The sequence below is a fragment of the Protopterus annectens genome, chromosome 4.part0 (assembly GCF_019279795.1).
Source record: "Protopterus annectens isolate FY-2018-M chromosome 4.part0, PAN1.0, whole genome shotgun sequence".
Lineage (NCBI taxonomy): Eukaryota > Metazoa > Chordata > Ceratodontiformes > Protopteridae > Protopterus > Protopterus annectens.
In genome coordinates, this window is record NC_056733.1 from 44,723,919 (window position 1) to 44,747,725 (window position 23,807).

Here is a 23,807-nt window from a genome sequence, read left to right on the forward strand (position 1 = left end):
TTTAGTAGCAAGTCTGTGAGGCTGTGCTTTGTGCTATACAGATGCTTATATTCATAAAGTAGCAGAAAGTATTCTAAGAAATAAGCCAGTTTGAGGACAGAGAAAGGAGATGTTCACAGTAGGGATGACAGAAAGTAGGGGTATAGAATATGGGCAAGAGGGGTCTGGAATTTACTGGGGAAAAACTGGCAAAGGAACCAAGATATTGGAAATAAATAACTAGAGTGGGAAAGGTAATGGAGTAGGATGTAGGCTAGAGACTTCCTTCTTCCAGGGATTACTGTCAGAGTATAGGCAAAGATACCAGGGATTACTATCAGAGTATAGGCAAAGATACCAGGGATTACTGTCAGAGTATAGGCAAAGATACCAGGGATTACTGTCAGAGTATAGGCAAAGATATCAGGGATTACTGTCAGAGTATAGGCAAAGATACCAGGGATTACTGTCAGAGTATAGGCAAAGATACCAGGGATTACTGTCAGAGTATAGGCAAAGAAAGCAGGGATTACTGTCAGAGTATAGGCAAAGATACCAGGGATTACTATCAGAGTATAGGCAAAGATACCAGGGATTACTGTCAGAGTATAGGCAAAGATACCAGGAATTACTATCAGAGTATAGGCAAAGATACCAGGGATTACTGTCAGAGTATAGGCAAAGATACCAGGGATTACTGTCAGAGTATAGGCAAAGATACCAGGGATTACTATCAGAGTATAGGCAAAGATACCAGGGATTACTGTCAGAGTATAGGCAAAGATACCAGGGATTACTGTCAGAGTATAGGCAAAGATACCAGGGATTACTATCAGAGTATAGGCAAAGATACCAGGGATTACTATCAGAGTATAGGCAAAGATACCAGGGATTACTATCAGAGTATAGGCAAAGATACCAGGGATTACTATCAGAGTATAGGCAAAGAGAAAGGATTAGGGGAATCTTAAATGAAATCCCTGCTGTGGTAGTTTTTAGTTGACTCTAGAACAGAAACTGCTGTTAAAAGTGGGTAATTAGTGGAACATATAAACTATTGATTGATAACTATGAGAATCACTCAGAGAAGGTTAGAAAAGACTCAGAAGAGATACTTGAAAAACAATTCACAAAAGAACAATGGGAGGTCGTATGTATGGCTCACAAGTATGCATAAAAGTCAGTAAGGTTTGCTTGGAAGTGATAGCACAGGCATTTTCATACCCCCAAGCGGACTTCAAAGAATTATTCCTTAGGTCAGTAGTAAATGTTGGAGGTGTGATGAGGAAGAAGGAAGCAAACTGAAACATGTTTTGGGAGTGTAATGAGTTGGCAGATGTTAAAAAAATTCTACAGAGTACTCTTTCAGAAATATTGGGTGAACAAATGGCTGTAACTGAGGAAATTATTCTTTTGACCTGGGACACAGAATCTGAATTGCCTAGACATAGTAAGGTTTTATTAAGTTTAATTCTGTTGGCTGCTAAAAAAGCAACTACTAGAAAATGGAAATCAAAGTCTAAATTAACTGTATTTAACGTACTGAGTATTATAAAAGAGATAAAAGAGCTGGAAGAGGGGATCTTTAGAAAAAGGAAGGGGCAATTCCATAGAAATAAATGGACATTGTGGAAACAATACATGTAGAATAATGTTCAGGAGGAAGAGTGGGATTTAAGGAAAGGCAGGAATTCAGCAATTTATTTTTGGACTGATGATAATTATAAAGAAAAGATGTGGGATGTATAATGTTAATAAATGGAAACATTAATGTAGTTTGTCTTCTTTCTGTTAATGTATGTTTACTTATTTGTGTCTTAAGTGATAATTTAATAAAGGTATTTGAAATAAAAAACATAAAGCAGCCTGTCACATTATCTGGACCAATGGAGTTAGCGTTCTTGGCATTGGAGAGAGTGCCCCTGGGAGTTGCTGCAAGATGGTCAAGGGGAGAGTGGGCATGCTGATATGTGGGGGAAAGTTAGGGGGGGAAGGGTCTAAATATGAAATAAATTTATCAGCTATTGTATTGACTATATCCTCTGGAGATGAATATGAGCTTAGTACATTCCTATTTATTGATGTTAGGATTTAACTCTTAAGCTTCAGTCTTGAGATGACATTCTTGTCCATTTCTTGAACATGTAGTAACTTGGTTATTATTGGACACCCAGTCATGATCCTCTATTATGTAGCACTCGAATATTCATATATTCGTTTATTTCATTAATAGAAATCCAATTCTGGAATTTCCCCATTTCTAAAAAGCCAAATGACCTTCCCATCCCATAAGTCTTCAGATTGCTTCCTCTGCCTCTCAGTATAAAAGATGAATCTTCTAAACATATAACTTTTTGAGCTTGTTCTCTACATCAGTGTAGTATAGCATATTTCCTAAGTTCATTCTTTAAAATGCTTACTATTACCTTTTTTCATTTTTGTTGTAATCCTACCTTTCTTTTAACAGCTGTCTCTCTCCAATAGAGTTACTATTCCTCTCCTGCAGAACCTTCCAAAGTACCTTCTAGCTGTTTGCCCTCAGAAGCAAATACCCCCAGATATATTCACTAACTCATTACAAATTTTCTGTTTTTTTTTTTTGTTTTGTTTTTTTTTTTTGTTGGAAAGGCCCACTTTTTAGGCCTCGTAAAGCTTTGCCTGTTCAGAATTTTTTTTCAGTTTCACTTTGCCCTACCATCTTTCACTCAAACCAGTAGTATCATATGCCTCACTCTGCTTTTTTTCTATCTCTTTATGTGCCCTTTCAGCTTTAGCTTTACGCTCTTGTAATTATCTTTCATTTTGAAAACTGAACCAAATAGTTATTTTCAGTTTTACATATACTATGTATGAATGTCCCCATTCTGTACGTTATTCACATCATGTTTTCATTTCATCAGATGTCCAGTACCTTTGTAAATATAACAGCAGTTGGGTCCCTCAGGTGCATTATTCTCCTGATTATAAGAAACAACATTGACTAATGAGCATCAGCATCATCATTTTTGTGTTCATCCATGCCTCTCACCCTGCAGTCCATTGTCTCCTTGAGTGTGCCTTCCAGTGCACTTCAAACACAGTCTCACAAAGGTCCTGTAAGTAAGCACTCATAGTATCTTCTGTGGCACTGTCTGTTCTGAACTGTATATCTGGTCTTTTTATTACTTTGATTTATTGAAATTTTGCATATCGCAGTCAGTATCTTTTTTATTAAACAGTTTTGAAACGTTCTGTGTCAGGTCAAAGGTTTTAAATGTCGCAGCACTAAACTCTTTTTCTTAAATGGATAATTGACCTGGTATTCTGAGCATGAAAACCTATCAATTTCACTATATTATCCCTGATGAAATGTTTGTCTTTTCATATCCCTTAAGCAATATTCTTGCCAACAGACGCCTTATGATGGGAAAAATATTGGAACTTTCAGCAACACAGTTGTGGCAGACCATTCTGGAACCAGTTCTTACTGAAGTTGTGCCCTTTGTAGGCAGTGAGTCATGTTGCATTGCACATCCCCACCTCTTCCCAATGTCATCTGCATTTTGAAATAGTCTAGTACCTTTCCAGATGTGATTCAGGCTTTTTCTCATTTATCATTCTTAACGAAACTTCATTTGTTAAACCATTCTCATTCTCAGTTTATTATCAGCATGCCATTGTTCTCCACTTTCATAACTTTAAGTCCATCATTTCCACATTGCCAGAGTTCCTTATTATAAGATTCCAGCATCTTGTCCAACTGACTTTCTGATCCTCCCTTCTCCTGTTGTAAAAGTAAAAGATACAAGCATTTCCCAAGTATCCTGGTCAGATGACCCCTAGTAAGTATGAAAAACACCTGTATCCTTCATGAAAATAGGCCATGCTTAGTGGGACTAAGTGAATCAATGAAAAGTAAGTACATAAATAATGCATACTTGAAGGTGACTATAATTTTTTGCTATCCCTCAAATGCTACGTCTGAGTCCATTCAGACTGTAGGCATGTAAGATGAGAAATGTTGTTGAATTGGATAGAAATTAGGATACCAGATGTTCACACTCATCTTTGGTCAAAGTGTATTATTGTCAACTGTAACATCAGCTTTACTGTCCTTTCAGATCCAAGGAAGACTGTGTTGCTCTCCTGCTTTGGACACAATAGAAGAGCCTTTGTGGGTTCTGTTCAAGCAGCTTTATTTTATACAAAACACATCACGATAGAAGTTTACTAACTTAAGTAACTTATATACAGACTAACTGCTGCAATCGTACATTATCACTCCCTGACTGCACTCTCAAAATGGCACTTGGAATGGCATGTGCCTGACATTTGTACGTGCACGCTCAGTCTTTGACTTGCTTCTTAAAGACACAGCACACAGTATGTGCACTCTGATCTACATCCTCCCTCTTTAAATGAAACATGCAACGTTATGAATCTATTTGGCATGCAGATATCGCAGACAATACTTTATTATGCATTTATAAAGGACTAGGTAATATATACATGTTAAGTCCAAGTTGCTGCGTATTTCATACTGGGCCTGAATATTCGTCCATATCATTTGACATAAAACTAGGAATTGGACTTGGCAACTGGAGCTGTCTCTTCAAAATGTTTGATCTTAGAAGTATTTGGAACATCTTCAGGAATGGAATCGGAGGTTGGGACACACTCTGGGATGGGAGCAACGTTTGGTTCACTCTGAGATCTAGAGTCTATGTCATAACAATAATGTTGTGATGATGATTCTGGTACAGGAAGAAGATGCCTGCAATTTCTCCTGTACTCCACACCCTCAGATTCTACAAGGTAGGATCTCTGCTCTGCACATATACCTGTAGCTTGACCAATCTGGTCAGAAACTTTCGCCGTTTGTATTCTCACTGTCTCTCCTTCCCTTAACGGATGAAGAAATCTGTTCGACTTATAAGTGGACTTCTGGATAGAATACTTCTTGAATAATTGAGCCTTGATAGTTTTGTTGTTCTTAGCTTTAGGTCTCAGTAAATTACAACTAATGGTAGCATAGTTATGGTTTGCCTGGAAAGACGTCTTTGAGCAGGTGAGCCAAGAATATCATCACGGGGTATGTTTCTGAGATTAAACAAATTTTAAGAAGACATCAGTATTGTATCGCTTTGACCTTTCAAGTAATTGCTTTGCACTCTGCACATTCAGCTAGACCATTTGACTGTGGATACTCAGGACTGCTAGTAGCATGTACAATGTCCCATTCTCTTGCAAATTTCTGAAACAACTGGCTAGTAAATTGAGTACCTTTGTCAGAAATAACTTGGCCTTCTACATACTGAGAAATGACGTTTCAGCATAGTAATAACAGCAGTGGATGTTGCATTAAATAGTAGATCAATCTCAAGCCAATTTAAATAGGAGTCTACTAATACTTAGTAGTGTTGATTTGTTCCACTCAAAGATATCAGTGGCTACTGTTGACCAAGGTAGTTCAGGAATTTGACTTAGCTGAAGTGGTTGTCTTTGCAAATGTGGTGTAGTGCTATTGAATACTGAACAAGAAGGAAGTACTTTATCAGTGTCTTTCAGTAATGAAGGCCAAATTACTAATTCTCTCTCTCGCCTCTTAGTGAATGCAGGACCTGGGTGACCACAATGAAAAACCTGAATATATTCATGTTTTAAGGAAGCAGAAACAACAATTTTAGGACCTTTGAAAATAATGCCATCTTCCATTAGCAATTCATCTCTGTAAGGAAAATAGGTCTGCACTTCAGATGGTACACTAGATTGCTTTGACGGCCAGCCATGATTAATGTAGTGATTGAGCTTTTGCAAAATTGGATCAGTCTTTGTGTGATCTCTTAACTCATCAAGCCTAGTGGTAGAAAAAATATGTACTACCATCATGTCAAAGTCAAATTCTCTGCATCAGGCTGTTCCATTGTATTTCTGGGTGATCTGGATAAGGTATAGAGCAGTTTGCCTGTCGTATAGACCATTTTGAAGTTGTATTTCTACAATTTGAGCATCATTCTTTGCAATCTCGCTGGAGCTGAATGCATAGGCTTCTTTAAAATAGTACAAATACAACAACAATTGAAATATCCAAAATTTGTTACAACCAAAAACAAAAATATACCAGTGAATAACAGCTCTACTTTCCACCATACACTCTTTAATGTTTGAACAAAATTCTCTTAGCGCCTCGGCCACAGCCTTTACAGAGTAAAAAACTTTTCATACTAAAAATCACTAATTTTATATCTCATCTTAACATAACCAGTTTCAATTGACCAATTAAATACAAATTGATAAAATACTATCCAATCTATTCTTAAAGTTAAAACATCTTTACATAAAACTTTGCCAGTTACATTCCTTGTTCAACCCATTGGGTTGCAGAGTGTTATATTTTATTATGAGAATGGATTCCTTTCTCCTCAGTGCATATTTCAACAACTCTGCATTCCCATACTGATATAATATTTGTTCCAAAACAGTTACTTTCATACTATTAATTTCCCCTTTATGTACTTTATTAAAATGTTCCGCTACAGGACTTATGACCTTATTATTTCTCACATCCCTTACATGTTCCTTTATTCTTTCTGCTAGACTCCTCTTAGATTCCCCTATATAATATTTATTACATGAGCAGCTTATAGCATAAATTACTCCTGTACTTAAAGATGAATATGTTCCCAACGTGTGAAATCTTTTCCTTCCTATTTTTTCTACTTTGGTTGTAATATACTGACAAATAGAACATTTTCCACATGGAAAAGTTCCCCTTATCGTCAGATTATTCAAAATTTTTTTCTTTTGGTCTTGTATATTTCCCACGTACCAAGAAATCTTTAAGGTTTCGTCCCCTTTGATAAGAAATTCTCAGTTCTATTTTTGACAATGAGGGGACTTCTCTTATGATCTGTTTCCAATAACCTTTAACTATTTCATTAAGTTTTTTTGAGAAAAGAGTATAATTATTAACAAAAAACATTACAGTACTATCTCTCCTCCTCTGTCTTTTGTTCTTTTCTGCTTTATACCCTCTTCTAATGTCCTAACTTGTTTACTTCCATAAATTTTACCAAAACTTCTATATACTTCTTCTGGGTTATAACCCCTAGTAATAAAGGTAGATACTATTTATTTAGCCTCTTTCCGTGCTTCATTGATATCACTACACAATCTTTTTATTCTCAGCATTTCTCCAAAAGGAATGGATTCCAATGTATGACTACATTGAAATATTTGATTACATTAATATTTGTTAAAATATGCACTGAGGAGAAAGGAATCCATTCTCATAATAAAATATAACACTCTGCAACCCAATGGGGTTGAACAAGGAATGTAACTGGCAAAGTTTTATGTAAAGATGTTTTAACTTTAAGAATAGATTAGATAGTATTTTATCAGTTTGTATTTAATTGGTTAATTGAAATTGGTTATGTTAAGATGAGGTATAAAATGAGTGATTTTTAGTATGAAAAGTTTTTTACTCTGTAAAGGCTGTGGCCGAGGCGCTAAGAGAATTTTGTTCAAACATTAAAGAGTGTATAGTGGAAAGTAGAGCTGTTATTCACTGGTATATTTTTATTTTTATTTTCTTTAAAATAGTGTCTAGAGGTTGGTGGTCAGTTTCAATCTGAGTAGCTCGACCATAAATATAATCATGAAATTTGAAACATGCAAATACTGTCGCCAAACATTCTTTCTCAATTTGAGCACACTGCATCTCAGTTTGGGTAAGTGTTCTAAATGCATAGGCCACTGGTCTGCCCTATTGAAGTATGACTGTGCCAAGACAAAACTTAGAAGCATCAAAGAAAGAGTGACTGGTTTCTTCACATCATAGTATCTTAATGTAGGTGGGGTGGCAGTTTTCTGCTTAAAGTCTTCAAATGTCTTCTGGTGCTGTTCTAATCATGACCATGGAACATTTTTACATGTTATCTGTCTTAAAAGTGTTGTCAACTCACTGAAGTCTGGTATAAACTTGCCTAAATAGTTGCCAAGGAAATACTGTAGAGCTTGAACATTGTCTGGAGTGGACATCTCAAGAATAGCTGCTTTCTTGGTCGGGTCTGGTTTCAAGCCAGTACTGGTAAATAAATAACCTATATATGTATTCATAGGTTCATAGGTTCATAGGTTCATACTAGGCTATCTGCCCTGGGGCAATTATAAGCCTAGCCCGATTCTGTATGGCTTACGCCACCCCTTGATTTGAGTATACTGTGCCCTTTTTAAGGTTTAGTTTACTGTGCCTCTGTCTAATAGTGACACGGGAGTAAATCCCTGGGACAAACCTACAATCCCCCATCCACTTATCGAGATTCTTCTTGAAGAGATTCAGTGAGGTGCTCTGCCTCACATGAACTGGAATTCTATTCCAGAGCGAAGGGAGCCTCTGGGTTATGAACCTGTCCCTCCAGCAAGTTCTATTTATTTCTGTGCTGAGGTTCAAGTCCCTCGAGCGTGTGGCTCTAAGGGATTTAGATTTACTGAGGTGGAGCATGTCCATTAATTCTGGATTTGACATAGCTTTGTATGTCAGGCATAGATTGCCTCGAAGTAGGCGGTATGCAACTGAGTAGAGCTGGAGTTTTTTAACCGAGCAGCATATGGCATCTGTTTGAGACCCTTGATCCTCTTGGTGAGATACTTTTGGGGTCTTTCTAATTGCTGCAGGTGTCGGGTAAGGTACATCCCAAAGGGGCATTGTATTCTATGATGGGCCTGATGAGGGATGAATAAAGGCACGATTACCTCTCTTGATCTAGATGTGAAACCCTTCGTGATGAGGTGGGCTATGTAGAAGGTCTTTCTAACCACTTTGGCAATGTGGTTTTCAAAGGAGAGATTGCTATCAACTTGGGTCCCCAGGTCCCTAATAACTTTCTCTGTACTTAATGGGTTTCCCCTATGTGGTAATTTGTGGGCACATTGTTTTTGCCAAAGGGTATGACTATACATTTTTTGGCATTTAGCTTTAAACCATGGCGCTGGCACCAGTTATCTGTCTCTGTGAGACCTTTTTGAAGGATGTTTGTGTCAGCTGGAGAGTTGATTATGGCACCCAGTTTGCAGTCGCCTGCGAACTTGGTGAGCCATAGTCCTCCCATGTTTGCCTGTACCTAGGAAAAGTATATACCGAACAAGAGTGGTCCCAGGACAGAACCCTGTGGGACGCCACTTGTGACCGGTTTCGAGTCTGACATGGCTCCAGCAACTCTCACTCTGTGGGTTCTGTCTTTGAGCCAGTTTGTGACCCATCTTGTGACATAGGGGTTTATATTTAAGCTGGATAGCTTATCTATGATGCCCAAGTGGGGTATTGTGTCAAATGCCTTTGCAAGGTCCAGATAGGCTGTGTGGACTACCTTCCCTTCATCTATAGCTTTGGTGACTGCTTCAAAGAAGTCAATCAGGTTCAAAAGGCAGGATCTGCCCTTCAAAGCCGAACTGGGTAGGATCTAGTGTCTGTAGGTCCCCAATGTCTTTGTTTATGAGCTCCATGATGATCCTCTCCATAGCCTTGCAGACTAAGCCAGTCAGGCTTATGGGGCGATAGTTTCCAGGATCCGTAGAGGCTCCTCCTTTGTGGAGTGGGGCCACTGTTGCTGTACGCCATTCTGTGGGCACATTTCCTGTAGTGAGGCTGAGATTGTCTAGCTGTTTTATTTGAGGGATTAGTTCCTCTTGTAGTTCATGTAGGACGCAACCTGGGACGCCATCTGGTCCCATGGAAGCAGTGTTTTTGCTTTGGAGAGGGCAGCCTTCACCTGAGCATCTGAAATGTTTGGGAGGCAGCCCTCTGCCGGGATAGATACTTGCTCTTTTGGAGGGGGGGGGGGGTGGAGAAGTTTGCACTGAACCTGTCTGCCAGGATATTGGCGATGTCTGTGGATTCAGTGTATTTTTTGTCGTTTAGAATCAACTCAGAACAAGTCTGTAAGCTTGAGCTGTAAGTTTTCTTCACATGTTCTGTCTAGAACTTTCTTTAGGTTTCTGTTGTGCTCTGCGTTACCATTGCCTCCAACCAATAAATAATGTACTTTTATGGCACAAGGATAATCTAAAAAAATTTGCTCCATTGCACGCTGAAAGACTTCACTTGCTGAATTTATTCCAAATGGCATCCTTAGAAATCTGTATCTACCAAGTGGAGTACCAAAAGTGATTAGTAATGAGGATTTGCGATCAAGCATCACTTGCCAAAATGAACTTTTTTGCATCCAAATCAGAAAAAAAACCAGTGGCATCTGGTATTAGGGCTGCAACATCTTTGACCGTGTGCATTGATGATATGGTCTTTTCAATGCTTTGTTCAAATCTCTTGGGTCAGTACATATTCTGATTTTGTCTGAGTCTTTTTTGTGAGCTGCAGGAAGAGAACGTAGTGGAATCTAGGATATCCAAAAACAAAGTACAGCAAACGAAAAGATGCCCAATGGTGAGAGTAAGAATACTTTAATTCCAAAAAACAGATAAAAACAAATAAAAACAGGTAAGTACTTTCATGATTGCTCACTTCTTCAGACCTTAGCAAACAGTATGAGAAAACAGGCCTTTAAATACAAAAAGCTTACAATTAATTAAAAACAATTAAAATTGTTAGGTGTTAATAGGAGAGGCTTTAAAGCAACAGCACTATTCAAACCAGGTGGCACATATGCTTTAAAGTTGACAATCCATTTTAACTCAGCAAGTTCAGTCTCACTGCTCAAATCCCCTTCCCTTAAACTTTCATTTAATTTCTCTAGTACCAAGAACTTAAAGCTGTGACTCATACCAGCTTCAAATACATGTTTCGCTAATGCATTTGTTAGTTTATTATTTCGTATGTCACTCTGATGCTGCAGAATCCTGCTCTTAAACATACGATTTGTCCTCCCTATATAATATGAATCACATACATTACACTTAGCCATATAGACCAGATTTTTCATACAACAGTCTGCATAAAAGGACAGATGCATAGGTTCCATGCTTAATGGCTGCATAATCAAGTGTGTAGACCATATATAACTGCATGCCTTACAGGACCGGCATGCATGAGTGCCCTTATGCTGGGAGGTTAGGTGCCTATATGGTGCAGTGGGCTTATAACAGAGTCGCTGTTTTAAGTTCTTGGCATTTTTTAAAGCAAAACTTAGGAACTGGTTCTATATGTTCACTAATAGAGAGGGATCAGTCATCAGGATGGACCAATTTTTCTTTATGACTTCACACACTTTATTAACCTCTGTTGAATAGGTCAAACAGACCCTATTCACACCCTTGGTGCTGTTATCCTCTGTGTCCCTCACTATACTTGAGGAGCTGTCAGAGAAGTAGGGTTTTACTTTAACACCAGCCGATGTATTCAGTTCTCTAATTTCCTTATCTATCTCACCGCCCTTATAGCCCCTCTTCAATAGATCTGCCTTTAACACCCTTAAAGCTTGCTCTAAAGAGTCAGCATTAGTATGCAATCTCATGCACCTAAAAACCTGATTTTTAACCATGTTCCTAGTAACGTGGGATGGATGCATACTAGAACAATGTAAGATGTTATTTTTCCTGCATGATTTCCTGTACATTTTAGTGGACATGTTACCTAACATATCTTTGCTCACAGTAATGTCTAAAAAATCAATAGTGTCAACAGTAATGCAGAAAAAAAGACAAATAATTAGTTGAAGTCTCTAACATGTCCACAAAGGCTTGAACCTAATCCATAGTACCATCCCAGACAAAAAAGATGTCATCCACAAATCACTTATAAAACATAACCTGTGTTTTATATAGATCTTTGCTGAAGACACATTCCAGCTCCCAATTGGCTAAAACTAAGTTCGCATACGTGTTGCTACCCCTACAACTTGTAGAAAGTATTCTTACTCAAAGAGAAACAAATTATTCTCTAAGACCAGGTCTAGCAGGGCACAGATCATGCTAACCTTAGAGTTAGAGAAGCCTCCTTCTTTAATCAAGAATCGCCTAACCCACTCAATTTCCATCCTCATTGGGTATCACAGTAAACAGTGATTTCACATCCAGAGTAACAAACACCATTCTTTTGATGTCATCACTAGATATACCCCTAGCCCAGTTGTATAAATGCTCTAGAAACTGTTTACTATCTCTCAAAACTGTATCAGCTTTGTCCAATACGCCTCTCCGTTGTTTGGCGACATATATTGACATTGGCTGAGTGAGCCATCCCCTTCCTGAAACTATAGGGCGATAGGGAGGATCCTTGGTGTCTTTGTGCACTTTCGGCAATCCATAGATCTGTGGTATAGTGGGGTGCTGTACAGAAAAATAAGTGTAGAGAGAAGTCTATCTGCTCTGTCATTAATAAGTCATACAAAAAGAAATTCAGACTGTTAATTACACCATTAACTTGAAATTTCTGCAATAACACATACACTGTATTGTCATACAACATATCATGCATTTTGTCCAGATAGACAGACTTATCCAACACTACAACTCCACCTCCTTTGTCTGCTGGTCTAATAACTAGATGCTCTGATCTAACCAATTGATTCAGTGCCGCATGCTCATTAGGTGTTAAATTAAAAAAACCTTTTATTATTTTTGTCACTAAAGGACCTTTTTAAGTCATCCTCACATAACTTAACAAAAGACTCCATAGCTGGAGAGTTAACTGGTGTGAATGTGCTAGGTTTCTTAAAAGTGCTGCAGATTCCAGTATCACTACCTGAAAAAATAGTCTTCAACATAATATTCCTGGCAAACACTTTAAGATCTAAAATCGTCTCCACAAGGTCCATTTTCGTGGCAGGTATGAAAGACCTTTGTTCAACACAGCTAACTGTTTTACTGTGAGCTCACTAGATGACAAGTTAAAAACCAAATTATTCACTTCTGACTGTGTGTCATAGGGGTTTTGGAGTAAGTCACAGGGTCTGATTGCATCCTGCCCCTCCTTCTGCGACTCATTGACCTCCCTATACGTTTGTCCTTCCTGATAGGTAGTGCTTTTTCCAAAAAAAATGCAGACTTCGAGTTAGTATTCTTATTAGGGACAGAGCTCTTGTCCAAAAAAATACTAGGAATTTTAGGTTTAACTACATAGTCTAAACTCTTCGTATTAATCACATCTAGAGCACTGCCTGAATCACATAATACAGAATCATTAGATAGATGTACATCAGTACCGTCACTTACTACAGGAATATTAGATAGATGTACATCAATACCGTCACTTACATCAACCACAGATAAAGAAACTACATCTGAACTGCTAACAGCTTGTAAACTAGTAGCAACAGACAGGCCCATACCTGTTCCTTCATTTACAGAGACTAAAGATACATTAACAGATGAATACTCATCAGGTTTGTCCTGATCTGAGTGAGCTTTTAGGTACAGTACTATCCTTAGCCACAGCAGGCAAAGCAATCAGTACTTACAGTTCTATTAGGTGAACGACCACCTATAGAGGTACAGTCAGAATGAGCAGTTCATTCGATGGCTGTAAAAGTTCCAGATACATCCAAAGGTTCATTCAGTGCCTTTAAATCCACTCGCGACCTTTCCGTACTTAGATGTTTAGTCGCAGGCGTTTTTTGGTGAGGGCTGACATCACCTTTTCCCACAACAAGATTCTGAGTATTAACACAGTCTACAGCTCGTGTAAGTGTTCTTACTCTCAGCATTGGGCATCTTTTCTTTTTTGTGAGCTGCTACCATAGATGACACCCATTCAGTTGGTTCTGTAAATGGACATCTTACACCTTGCTGCACCATTTTATCCAGCTGAGCCTTAACTTTATCTTGCATAGCTATTGGAACTCTGCTTGCTGGTCTGACTACTGGAGTGAACTCCGGGTCTAACTTCATAGAATACACAACTGGAAGTTTGCCCATCTTGTCATTGAAAACATCAGCATATTCTGAGAAAATGGCTTCAGAAAAATGAGAACTAGGAGATGCACTTATGTGATGAACTTCTTTGGTAAAAGAAAACCGATTCATTCTCAAACTATCTTTGTACTGGTCATCAGACTACATAGAATAACAAGTTGTAACAGTTCTTGGCCAAATAATATGAAAGCATCACTGAGCCTTTGGTTGGGATCTCTTCACCTCCATAAGCAACAAACTTCGCACCACTGGCCACATTGAGTTGTTCATTTGTTCTCAGTTTAGCAAATGTGTCTGCTGATATAACATTACACTTTGAACCAGTGTCTACTTTAAACTCTATGGATTTACCATTGATCCAGAGAGTACAAAATACTTAGTTCTTTGCTAATAAACTCACTGCATTAATTCTTTCACTGACTACCAGGGGCGGCTCGTGCTATAGGACTGCGGGACTGCAGCCATCCCACCCGTAAAATGGGTCCCCCACCTGTGCATAAAATAAAGTCCCCAGTCCCCCATAGAACATATAAAAGTAAAAAAAATGTCTCGGACTCCGCTCATGCGTGCTTAGTGTTAGGCAGACCAGAACTCCAAGCACACATGCTCAGGCATTCCTGAGCTCCAGACTGCTCAGTTAGGCAGTCCGGATAGGGAAGGGAGTAAACTCCACCCTTCCATCCCAGAGATCTGTGCAGTGATGACCGCACAAACCAGAAGGTCACCAGACTGCATCACCCACCACAGTCTGGGACCAATAGCAGGAGGCTCCAGCCTCCTCACAGGAGACTGAGACCAGTATGTGCAGGATCACCATATGGAGATCAGGGAAACAGGATCACGTTCTGGAGAGTGTGTGTAGGATCACCATATGGAGATCAGGGAAACAGGATCACGTTCTGGAGAGAGAGAGAGAGAGTGTGTGTGTGTGTGTGTGTGTGTGTGTGTGTGTGTGTGTGTGTGTGTGTGTGTGTGTGTGTGTGTCTGTGTGTGTGTCTGTGTGTGTGTCTGTGTGTGTGTCTGTGTGTGTGTGTGTGTGTGTGTGTGTGTGTGTGTGTGTGTGTGTGTGTGTGTGTGTGTGTGTGTGTGTGTGATATGCCCCAGTTGCTTCATGGTGGTGGGTACAGAATAAGGCTTGAACCCTGTACCTTGGGCCCAAATGACAAGAGCTTGAATTCCCTACCCACCACCATTTCTAAAACATTTGCAGATTTTTGCCTCATATTTGTTCTGTTCCTCATAAAATCTGTGGTTTCTGTATTTTTGTTACTTAAAACAGACAGTAGTGCAGTGGTGCAGTCGTAGCAGTGTTGCCTGACAGCTATGGGTTGTCTGGTTTGATTCTTGGCTGGGGTGCCTTCTGTGTGGAGTCTGCATGTCCTTCCTGTGTTTGTGTGGGCTTGCTCTGGTGTCCTCAGTGGATATTTGTCCCTATTTGTTGGACTGTATTCCCCCATTATTGGCTTCGTCCAGGCTTTTTGTGCCAAGGTTGAGAGCTATGGTGATAACTGAATTCACTAAATATGTTTGGGGGCTGTATTCCCCCATTATTGGCTTTGTTCAGGTGTTTTGTGCTAAGATGTTGACAGCTATGGTGAGAACTAAATTCAGTAAATGGTAGCAATTTAAGTTTCAGTCTTCCTTTCTTTCATAAAAATAGATGATTTGGCATAGTGGTATGTTGCTCTGGCTGTTTTGCACAGGGACCTGGGTTCAATACTTGGCAGTGAAATGTATAGTGGTAACACAGCATTTTATTCTAGCAACTTTCCAACATTATACAAGCAATGTTTAAAATGTGTCCCTGGTTTTTGTCCCCCCCAAATAAATTTTGGCTTTGTCCAGATTTCTTGTGCTGCAAAGTTCAGAGATACAACTGAGTGTCAAGTAGATTTTACAAGGAGCTAAGAGCTGCAGGGGAACAAAAGTTAGTGCTGCTTATGCTGAATCTGCTTACATTGTAAATAGCACAACAGGTAGTGTACTTGCTTTTGATGCAGAAGGCTGTGGGGTCTACTCCCACAGTAGGTAGATCCATTGCTGATACTGTACTCTGTTTTAAAGGGGATGGATGCTGCAGTCCTCTTTGGCGAAGATACCTAGTAACTATGAACCTGTTATCAGTTTGCCATCCATTCCTAATTGCGATTTTACTAGCATTATAATTTTTTTAATGCAACATAATTAATTTATACCTCAAGGGCAACAGGCACTTTATTTGTAGATGAAACAATGATATATGTAGTTATTTGCTAGCAGTAACCTCTTCATTAGTTAACAGATTTCTTTAATGTGGAATTATTTAGATGGCTTTTACTTCTTCAGAGATCATGCATATTTACTGATACTGGTGGACTGTTGAAGTCTGAGTAGACTTTTATGATGGAAATGTTCTGAATTGGGCAGTTCAACTGTACTGTATTGTACAAGGAATATAATTTAATACAGTCAGGAAGGTGTATCAAAGAGCATGTGTATGTTTCGTGTTCAAGGGGCCTATGATTTGAAAACAGCCCAAAATTAATCTTTATCTGCCACTGGCAAAATGTATTTTCTTTGAATGTGGGTTTCAATGCTGTTTCAATGAATGTGAGTTTCAAGGACAGAGAAGTTTTAATGCTAAGTCTATTTTCATTGTGAGACTGCATTGTTTTGTTTAGCAGATACCTATTAGGGTTTATGCTGTAAAATATAAAATAAAACTTTCAGATGAAATCCATATCATCACAGAAGTAAAGCAGTATGCACATTACAGTGTTTATGGCAAATGGGGCGAAATAACCAAGGAATGGGACATTGGAATGGCTGCAGGGCATTCAACCATTCAAGGCTCCATTCGACCATGATTTTGTGAGTTGGGGAAGGTAGCAAACTCAGACAGCCCCGGCTGAACTATACCTCTTAACTGTCCAGACTTTTGCAGACTGAATAGATTTTTGCTTCTTATTTTTGGTTTGTTCCTCATAAAATGTGTGGTTTTCTGCCAAATCATTTAGGAATGAAGTCACTAAATAATGACAGACATTGAGTTTCCGACGTCATAACCTTTAGAAAAATGCATGTTAAAGCAAGACCTGTTATTCTATCAACTGTCTTTCTAGTACTGTTTGTATGTTCCCCCAATATATTTAGCCATATCCAGATTTCCTGCATTAAGAGGTTGAGAGGTACGTGCAAATAAATCGCTTTATAGAATTAGGAATATCGAAACCTCTCAACTGTCTCCAATTTTGGCTCAAAATGTTGCTCTCCCCTTAATAATCCCTCTGCAAAATGGCAATTTTGGAAGAAAATGTGGAGGGTTTACAATTATAAATAACTGCAATGATCAGAGTTATAGATTATTTTTATTTCAGAAATGCATTTAGATGCTCTTATTTTCTCAGCTGCTCAAGTTAACAGTACTAATTTTAAAAAGGTGTCCCTTCTTTGACAGGTTCCCAGCTGTATTGTGTGTCAATTTTATATTTTTGCATAACATATTTGATCTGTTTTTCATAAAATTGTGGTTTTCTGGCAAATTAGTAGCAAATCATTAAAGATTGAAGTTAGAAAATAATGGTAGACATTTGAGTTTCAGATTTCATACCCTTCAAAAATGCATACTAATGCAATACCTACTACTATTCTATTATCTTTCTAAGTTTATAAGAGCAATATTTAAACATTGTCTTTATTTTTGGGCCTATGTCCCACTTCTATGTATGGCTTTGTCCAGATTTCTTGCTCTGAGGTTGAGAGGTATGAGTGTCAGAGCCATCACCATCAGCCAGAGACATTTCAAACTGTAATCTACTTGTTGCACTCCACTTCGCATTGTAGTGGCTCTGGATGTGTCCAAGCAAGGCAAGGAACAGTTATGCAGTGTAAGTGTGCAGAGTATTCCCCCATCAAAGGTAGACCACAAGTATGACCGTGGCTTTGCATCTGTCCTTGATTTTGCAGAATGTTCTGGTTTTCTGTCATATTTTTATACTGTTGATTTATGCTTCTTATTATTCAGAAAATGCATGCTGTTGCAGTGCCCTGTTGCTCTGTATTAAAGTAGTAATGCTTTAATGAACATCAGGTAAGTTTGTCGGAGATTGTAAGATGCAAGCAAGCTTTAATAAGCATATTCTTAAAGAATTACCAACATTAAAAGCCTTTTCATTGTTGCCATGCAGAGGATATTTACATAACTAGAAAACGAATAAGCCTTAGGTATTGAAATGCATATGACAGTATTTGTAATAAAGGACAGGATTACAGTATTTTCAGAAGCTCATTACATTTGTTGGAGACTTGCAGTTATCTTTGCAGGCTTTACCTGTAAACTAAACAGAATGCCAGTCTATCATGTGTGGTCCATAACTTGTGCAGTAATCCTTTAAGCAATTTATCTTGAGCTTGTTTCTTGTTCGCTGTTCATTTTTTACTTTGATCATGTGTTTTCCATGAAACAAGTAGATAGTTGTCAGGCAGCAGGCCTTTTTTGGATAAGAAACATTTTTACAAGTGGGGGTATCACAGAGATTGCTACTTTCAGCATGTTACTTGGTAATTTTATAAAGCTGAATATAAGTTATAATTAGAACTTCAGTACAAGGAGAAGTGGTTTGAGATGAGTGAGTGCTGCTTGTTTTTTTTTTTTATACTTGATTTTGACAGGCAGTCCAGTAATGTATTTAAAAAGCAATTTATTTTTTCATGCCTCACAACCTTTCTGTTTCCATCTAGATATTAAGTAAGTTGTCATTTAGCCAATGCACTGAAATATTTTTTTCTTCTACACTTCATTTTGTCTTGATTGGAGTCTCATAATGACAGTTTGGCACGCAGGGCAGCATATTTAATTAAAGTTCCAGTTGTGGTTTTGAGCATAGCTCCACCCCTTTCTAGTTGGCCACGCCCCTTCCCATTGGCCACACCCATTCAGCTGTCCCTTGCAGCCCCCCCCTAATTTGAAGTCACCAGCCACCACTGCCGACTACTAATAAACTGTCTACACAGAAAGTTGACTGCTGTGGCTCTACTTGATCAACTTGCCTTTTTGTGTGCCCTTTCTTTACAACTGTGTGAGGTTTACTTGATTTGCAAACTTTTTGGAAATGGTTCCGTTCCATTTATTACTCTTGTGACATTGATGACCGAATGCTAAGCATTTCTCCCTTTTAGACTCATGATTTGCACCACAATTGAGTCCGTTAACAATAAAGCTGGACTTAGATTTTGCTGATTCATATTTGTACTGCACTGAAGGATATTCTGCTTTACCTAAACTAGTCTTAGATCTTGCTGAAAAACTACATGGTTTCCTTGGTGAGTCAGCAGGGGCTGTGCCTGCCATGTGCTTAGGCCTCCTTCTGTTTGCCACTTGTTGCATACTGTCTAAACTTGCTCTGGAGCCTGTTGAAACCATGCTCTTGTCACTTGCAAGCATACTTGTGTGTTTTTCTGTTACTTCATAGATTTGACAAATCTCTATGGCTTTACTCAGTGTTAAATCACTGTCACGAAACAAGATCTTTCTCACAGCAGCATTATTAATACCACACACGAGCCTGTCCTTGATTAATTCATTTTTTAAGTCACCAAACTGACACGTCTTAGCTTTATTTCTCAAGTCAGTTATATAAGCTGCAGAGGTTTCCCCTGGTTTCTGATCTCTCATGTAAAATAAATGCTTCTCTAATGCAATATTTGTCTGGGGTTACACATTTCTCTGAACTTGCACTTCAAACACTTGGGGTCTTCCCTTGATTCAACCTGTACAACAATACGCTAGTTTTCACCTTTGCTTTCATATATGGCTGGTGCATACACAAATGAATGATCTGTTTCTGTGGCCTCTGACCCAGCTAGGTTTAGCAAAATGAATGCTGTATTGCATGCATCTTTATCTGAATAAGTTGCTTGTATAAAAATATAGTACTCTTGCTCAAATATTCTCCAGTTCTCTGCAATAGTCTGATCAAATGCAAGAGGTAAGGGCTTTTGAAATCTGTCTGCCATATTAACACATACCAGTGAAGGGTTTTGCAAATAAGCACAAACACGTGCCAGAATTTTATGTCAGTACATGTAACTGCCCAGTAGCACAACGAGCCTCTGTATAACTGAACTTTGTGAAATAAGTTTCTCTCGGGCACTATAATACTTTTGAAATTACTGTATTGCACAAAATCACCTCTTATCAATATAAGAAATGTGTCAAATAACTGCTTGATGCAAGCATCTATGTAACTGGACTTTCCGAAATAAGTTTCTAGAGCACTGTAATACTCTTGAAATTATCGTATTGCAAAGTAGTTTAACATTTTAAGAAACACTTCAAATAACTGCACAATGCGAATGAACTGTGTAAGAGAAGTTCATAGGCAATAACATTTCGAAGTAATTGCACTTTGCGAATAAACTGTACACAAGACCCTGAAATTTCCCCAAACTGGCATTACCTTTCTAGACAATTCTTTGCAATGCAAGAAACACACTGTAATGGCGGCACTTTGCAAATAGACACACCCAGCACAAGAAACTTCTTGAAATGGCTATACTTTGCACTTCACAAAATAGTTGCATTTTGCACACAAATAAACTCTTCAGAATACATACACAGTAATAAGCACACATTTTGAGCATTTTACACACTTTGAGATACTTCAAATAACTTTAGTTATGCCCTTGATACAATACGAAGTTGTAGTAATGCCAAAACATAGCACTTTGCCAAAACATGCATTCACCTTACTTTATTTATGCTTAATCTTCCCTTTTTTGCTTTTATTATATTCATTTTGTTCGTTTAATCTCTTTTCATGCCCATTGTACTTTTCTTGTGCTCGTTTTACTGTAAACATGCCCATTTTGCCTTAAACATGGTCGTTTTGCTTTAAACGTGCTCATTTTGCTTTTTGTTTCAACAAATATCTTTACTTTGAACATTTCCCTTAGTTAATAAACCTTTTCTGCCTCCTGCTTGTTTAATAATGCGGTTTGTGCCCTTGTAATGCCCCGTTTTGTCCTTTTTATAAAATAAGTAGTTCATGCGAATTCTCATTACCTTTGATTCTTTTCTGGGCCTTTTTCATGTTTGTTTCTTTTAGTTTACCTTCACTGTCATCTCTGCACCTCATGGCTCCGAATATTATTCTCTGTGATCCTGGTTCTGACACCATATTGCTCTCCTACTTTGGACACAATAGAAGAGTCTTCGTGGCTTCTGTTCAGGCAGCTTTATTTTATACAAGCACATCACAATAGAAGTTTACTAATTTAACATAAGTAACTTCTAAACAAACTCACTGCTGCAATCACACATGCTCACTCCCTGGCTGCACTCTCAAAATGGCATTTGCCTGATATTTATACGTGCATGCTCAGTCTTTGATGTGCTTAAAGACACAGCACACAACACGTACACTCTGATCTACAGAATGTATCTGTTGAATCCTCTTGTATGAGAATGTATACTTCAAGGCCATGTCCAAGAATAAGTAATGGTGACACACATAGAATTGCCATGTACTGTGGGGTTTAGTGTAGATTCCTTTGTATGGTACCTTTCTTACCTCTCTGATAGCCTTCTGCTATAAGTTTTGATTAACATTTGAATCTAGTTTTCTCCTCATCCAAGTAATTTGCACGATTTAACTGTCTGCTGCTGTAACTTGATATTTCACATGTGGGATGCTGCAGAATTCCTCTTTCCACTGTAGAACATACAGTTTGGTCACACATGACCAGACACATCAGTCATAATGGTCTATTGTATACCTTATGTTCTTTCTGAGACTGCAGCATGTAGTATGACTCCAGTGTGCATACAAACGTTCTGCAAGCCATGCACTAGTGTATCCCTACTGTGGCCGCAATGCTGCAGTACCATTTGCAGTTACCTTTCATCCATGACTACGTTAATGCATGGATATGTAGTTCCTTTGCACTAGTACTTCAGTAATGCATACAGTTGTAGTGCATGCCATAATGGTACCTCCCAACCATTGCTTCTGTAATTCCTATAGATTGGTGCATGCTATGCACTGATGCTTCATTACCAAAATAAGCTGAGCGGTATACATAAATGTGCCATGCACCAGTACCTTATACATTCAGATGTAGTATGTATCATGCACTGATGTCCCTTTATCATTACTTCAGAAATGAATCTGAGTGTAGTGCATACACTTCACTGGTGTCTCCTCCCCATGTGAGCTACCTTAGCATGTACAGCCTCTGGTGTTCACCTAGGGGATATGGAGCCTCATCTTGGTTTATTTAGCTTTTTCTTCTCTGTGGAGTGGCCCTTGACATATTTTTTCTTCTGAAGCAGAACCCCTGGCATTGTAGTAGGTATTGTTTGTATCATGACAATGGCATTATTGACCAGCAGGGTATCTGACACCAATATGTTCTTACCTAAAACAGGAAATATTTCCCATTCAGTTCACCTGTGATGATCTGATTTTGAAAGGAAGAGTCCATACTCTTCCTGTAGGACTTAAGTCGCCATAATGAACTTTTGGAGCAGGTATGTATATGTGCATGTTCTGGGGGATGAAAGCCAGAGAAGAATAGTAGTATTGTTCATACTCAATCAAAGCCTGCCTTGCAAAATAGGAATGAAATTTGATAGGTTTGGGGAAAATCTGTGCAAATATGACGTTTTGGTTAGGCATAATTCACTATAGTAGACATGCTGGCAGGACCAATAGGATCATACACCTCAGGATGCATACCTGTATGCATCCCTGAATTAAAGTCTATGGTTAGTCTTTTACAGAACATGTACAGCTGAGTGACAAACTCGTAAGAGACCCAGATTCAAAGGTTAATTAGATTGGATGTGCGTGTAATACTGGAAAATGTACTAGAATAAAAAGATACAGGCACCAATCCTAAATTACTAGTTTTACATGTATGTATATAAACACAAACTAAACCAAACAGCTGACTGTAAATATAAATACAGTAGTAAAATGTGATGAATCACTAGGTTTATAATTTTAGGAATTGCTGAAAAGGTGAAGTAAGGTAAAATGCAGGAATGAAGAAGGTAATGCATTTCAAATTGCTGAAGCATTCATGTAAAATGAGTTAGGGAAAACAATAAATAAAAATTAGTTTTGTAAACATTAACTAGGTATACATTTTTAAATGCAAAAACAGTTGGTATTACAGATGTTAGCTGCATAGTGCAAAAGGTTGGATTTAATGAAGTTTAGTCTAAACTTGTTCTTTATGATGCTTTTATGTTTGGAACTGTAGACGTGGCATTACAACCGGCTCCTGCACTGACATGGAGGACTATTGGTGGAATCCTTGATTTCTATGTTTTTCTTGGTCCTGAACCCAAGAGTGTAATTCGACAGTACCATGATGTTATCGGTAAGCTAATAATGAAATTTAAAAGTCTGTGTAACTGTGTTGTAATGGTTTTCCCTTTCTTTCTTCTTTCCATTTTACTGTCACACCCTGGCTCAAATCTATTTATTTGTGAAAGCTTCCGAGCCTGTCTGAACACAGTATGCATGCATTCTTTGACAGGTCCAGAAGCACTTTGACATTTTACCAAACTGGCTGGAACATTAGGCGTATACAGGAACCTATGAATCTCTGGAATATTTTATTTTTATTTATTTATTTATGTTTTGATGTAGAAAGCATTTAAAGTGGGTATCATTTTTAGGCTGACCTGGGAGAGTCCTATGATTTAAATTCTAGCTGCACATTGTGCAATATGAGACTCTGTTACTTACAAGAGAGGTACAAAAATATAAGTGTCAGAACAACTGTCAAATAGATTTATGTATTTCAAATTTATTCCTGGATAAGTGCATCTAGAAAACATGTTTTTATTCTGCGAGACATCGGGATGGCAGCTGTATGTCCCAAGTTTAGATGGAACTCATATTTCTGCTTTGTTATAAAACAAAAGGAATGTTATGGAACATTGCTTACCTAGGAGAAGGAGTTAGAAACATTAATATGTCTTTGTAGTT

The 23,807-nt window shown here is 38.3% G+C and overlaps 1 protein-coding gene across 1 annotated transcript in view; it reads left to right on the forward strand.

Annotated features, from left to right (window-relative positions):
* GAA (alpha glucosidase) overlaps positions 1–23,807 on the forward strand; it is a 475,499-nt gene that overhangs the window by 251,440 nt on the left and 200,252 nt on the right. Inside the window, exon 6 of the mRNA XM_044069630.1 lies at positions 23,074–23,193. Within this exon, the coding sequence (XP_043925565.1) occupies positions 23,074–23,193 (120 nt within the window). The remainder of the gene's footprint in view (positions 1–23,073; positions 23,194–23,807) is intronic.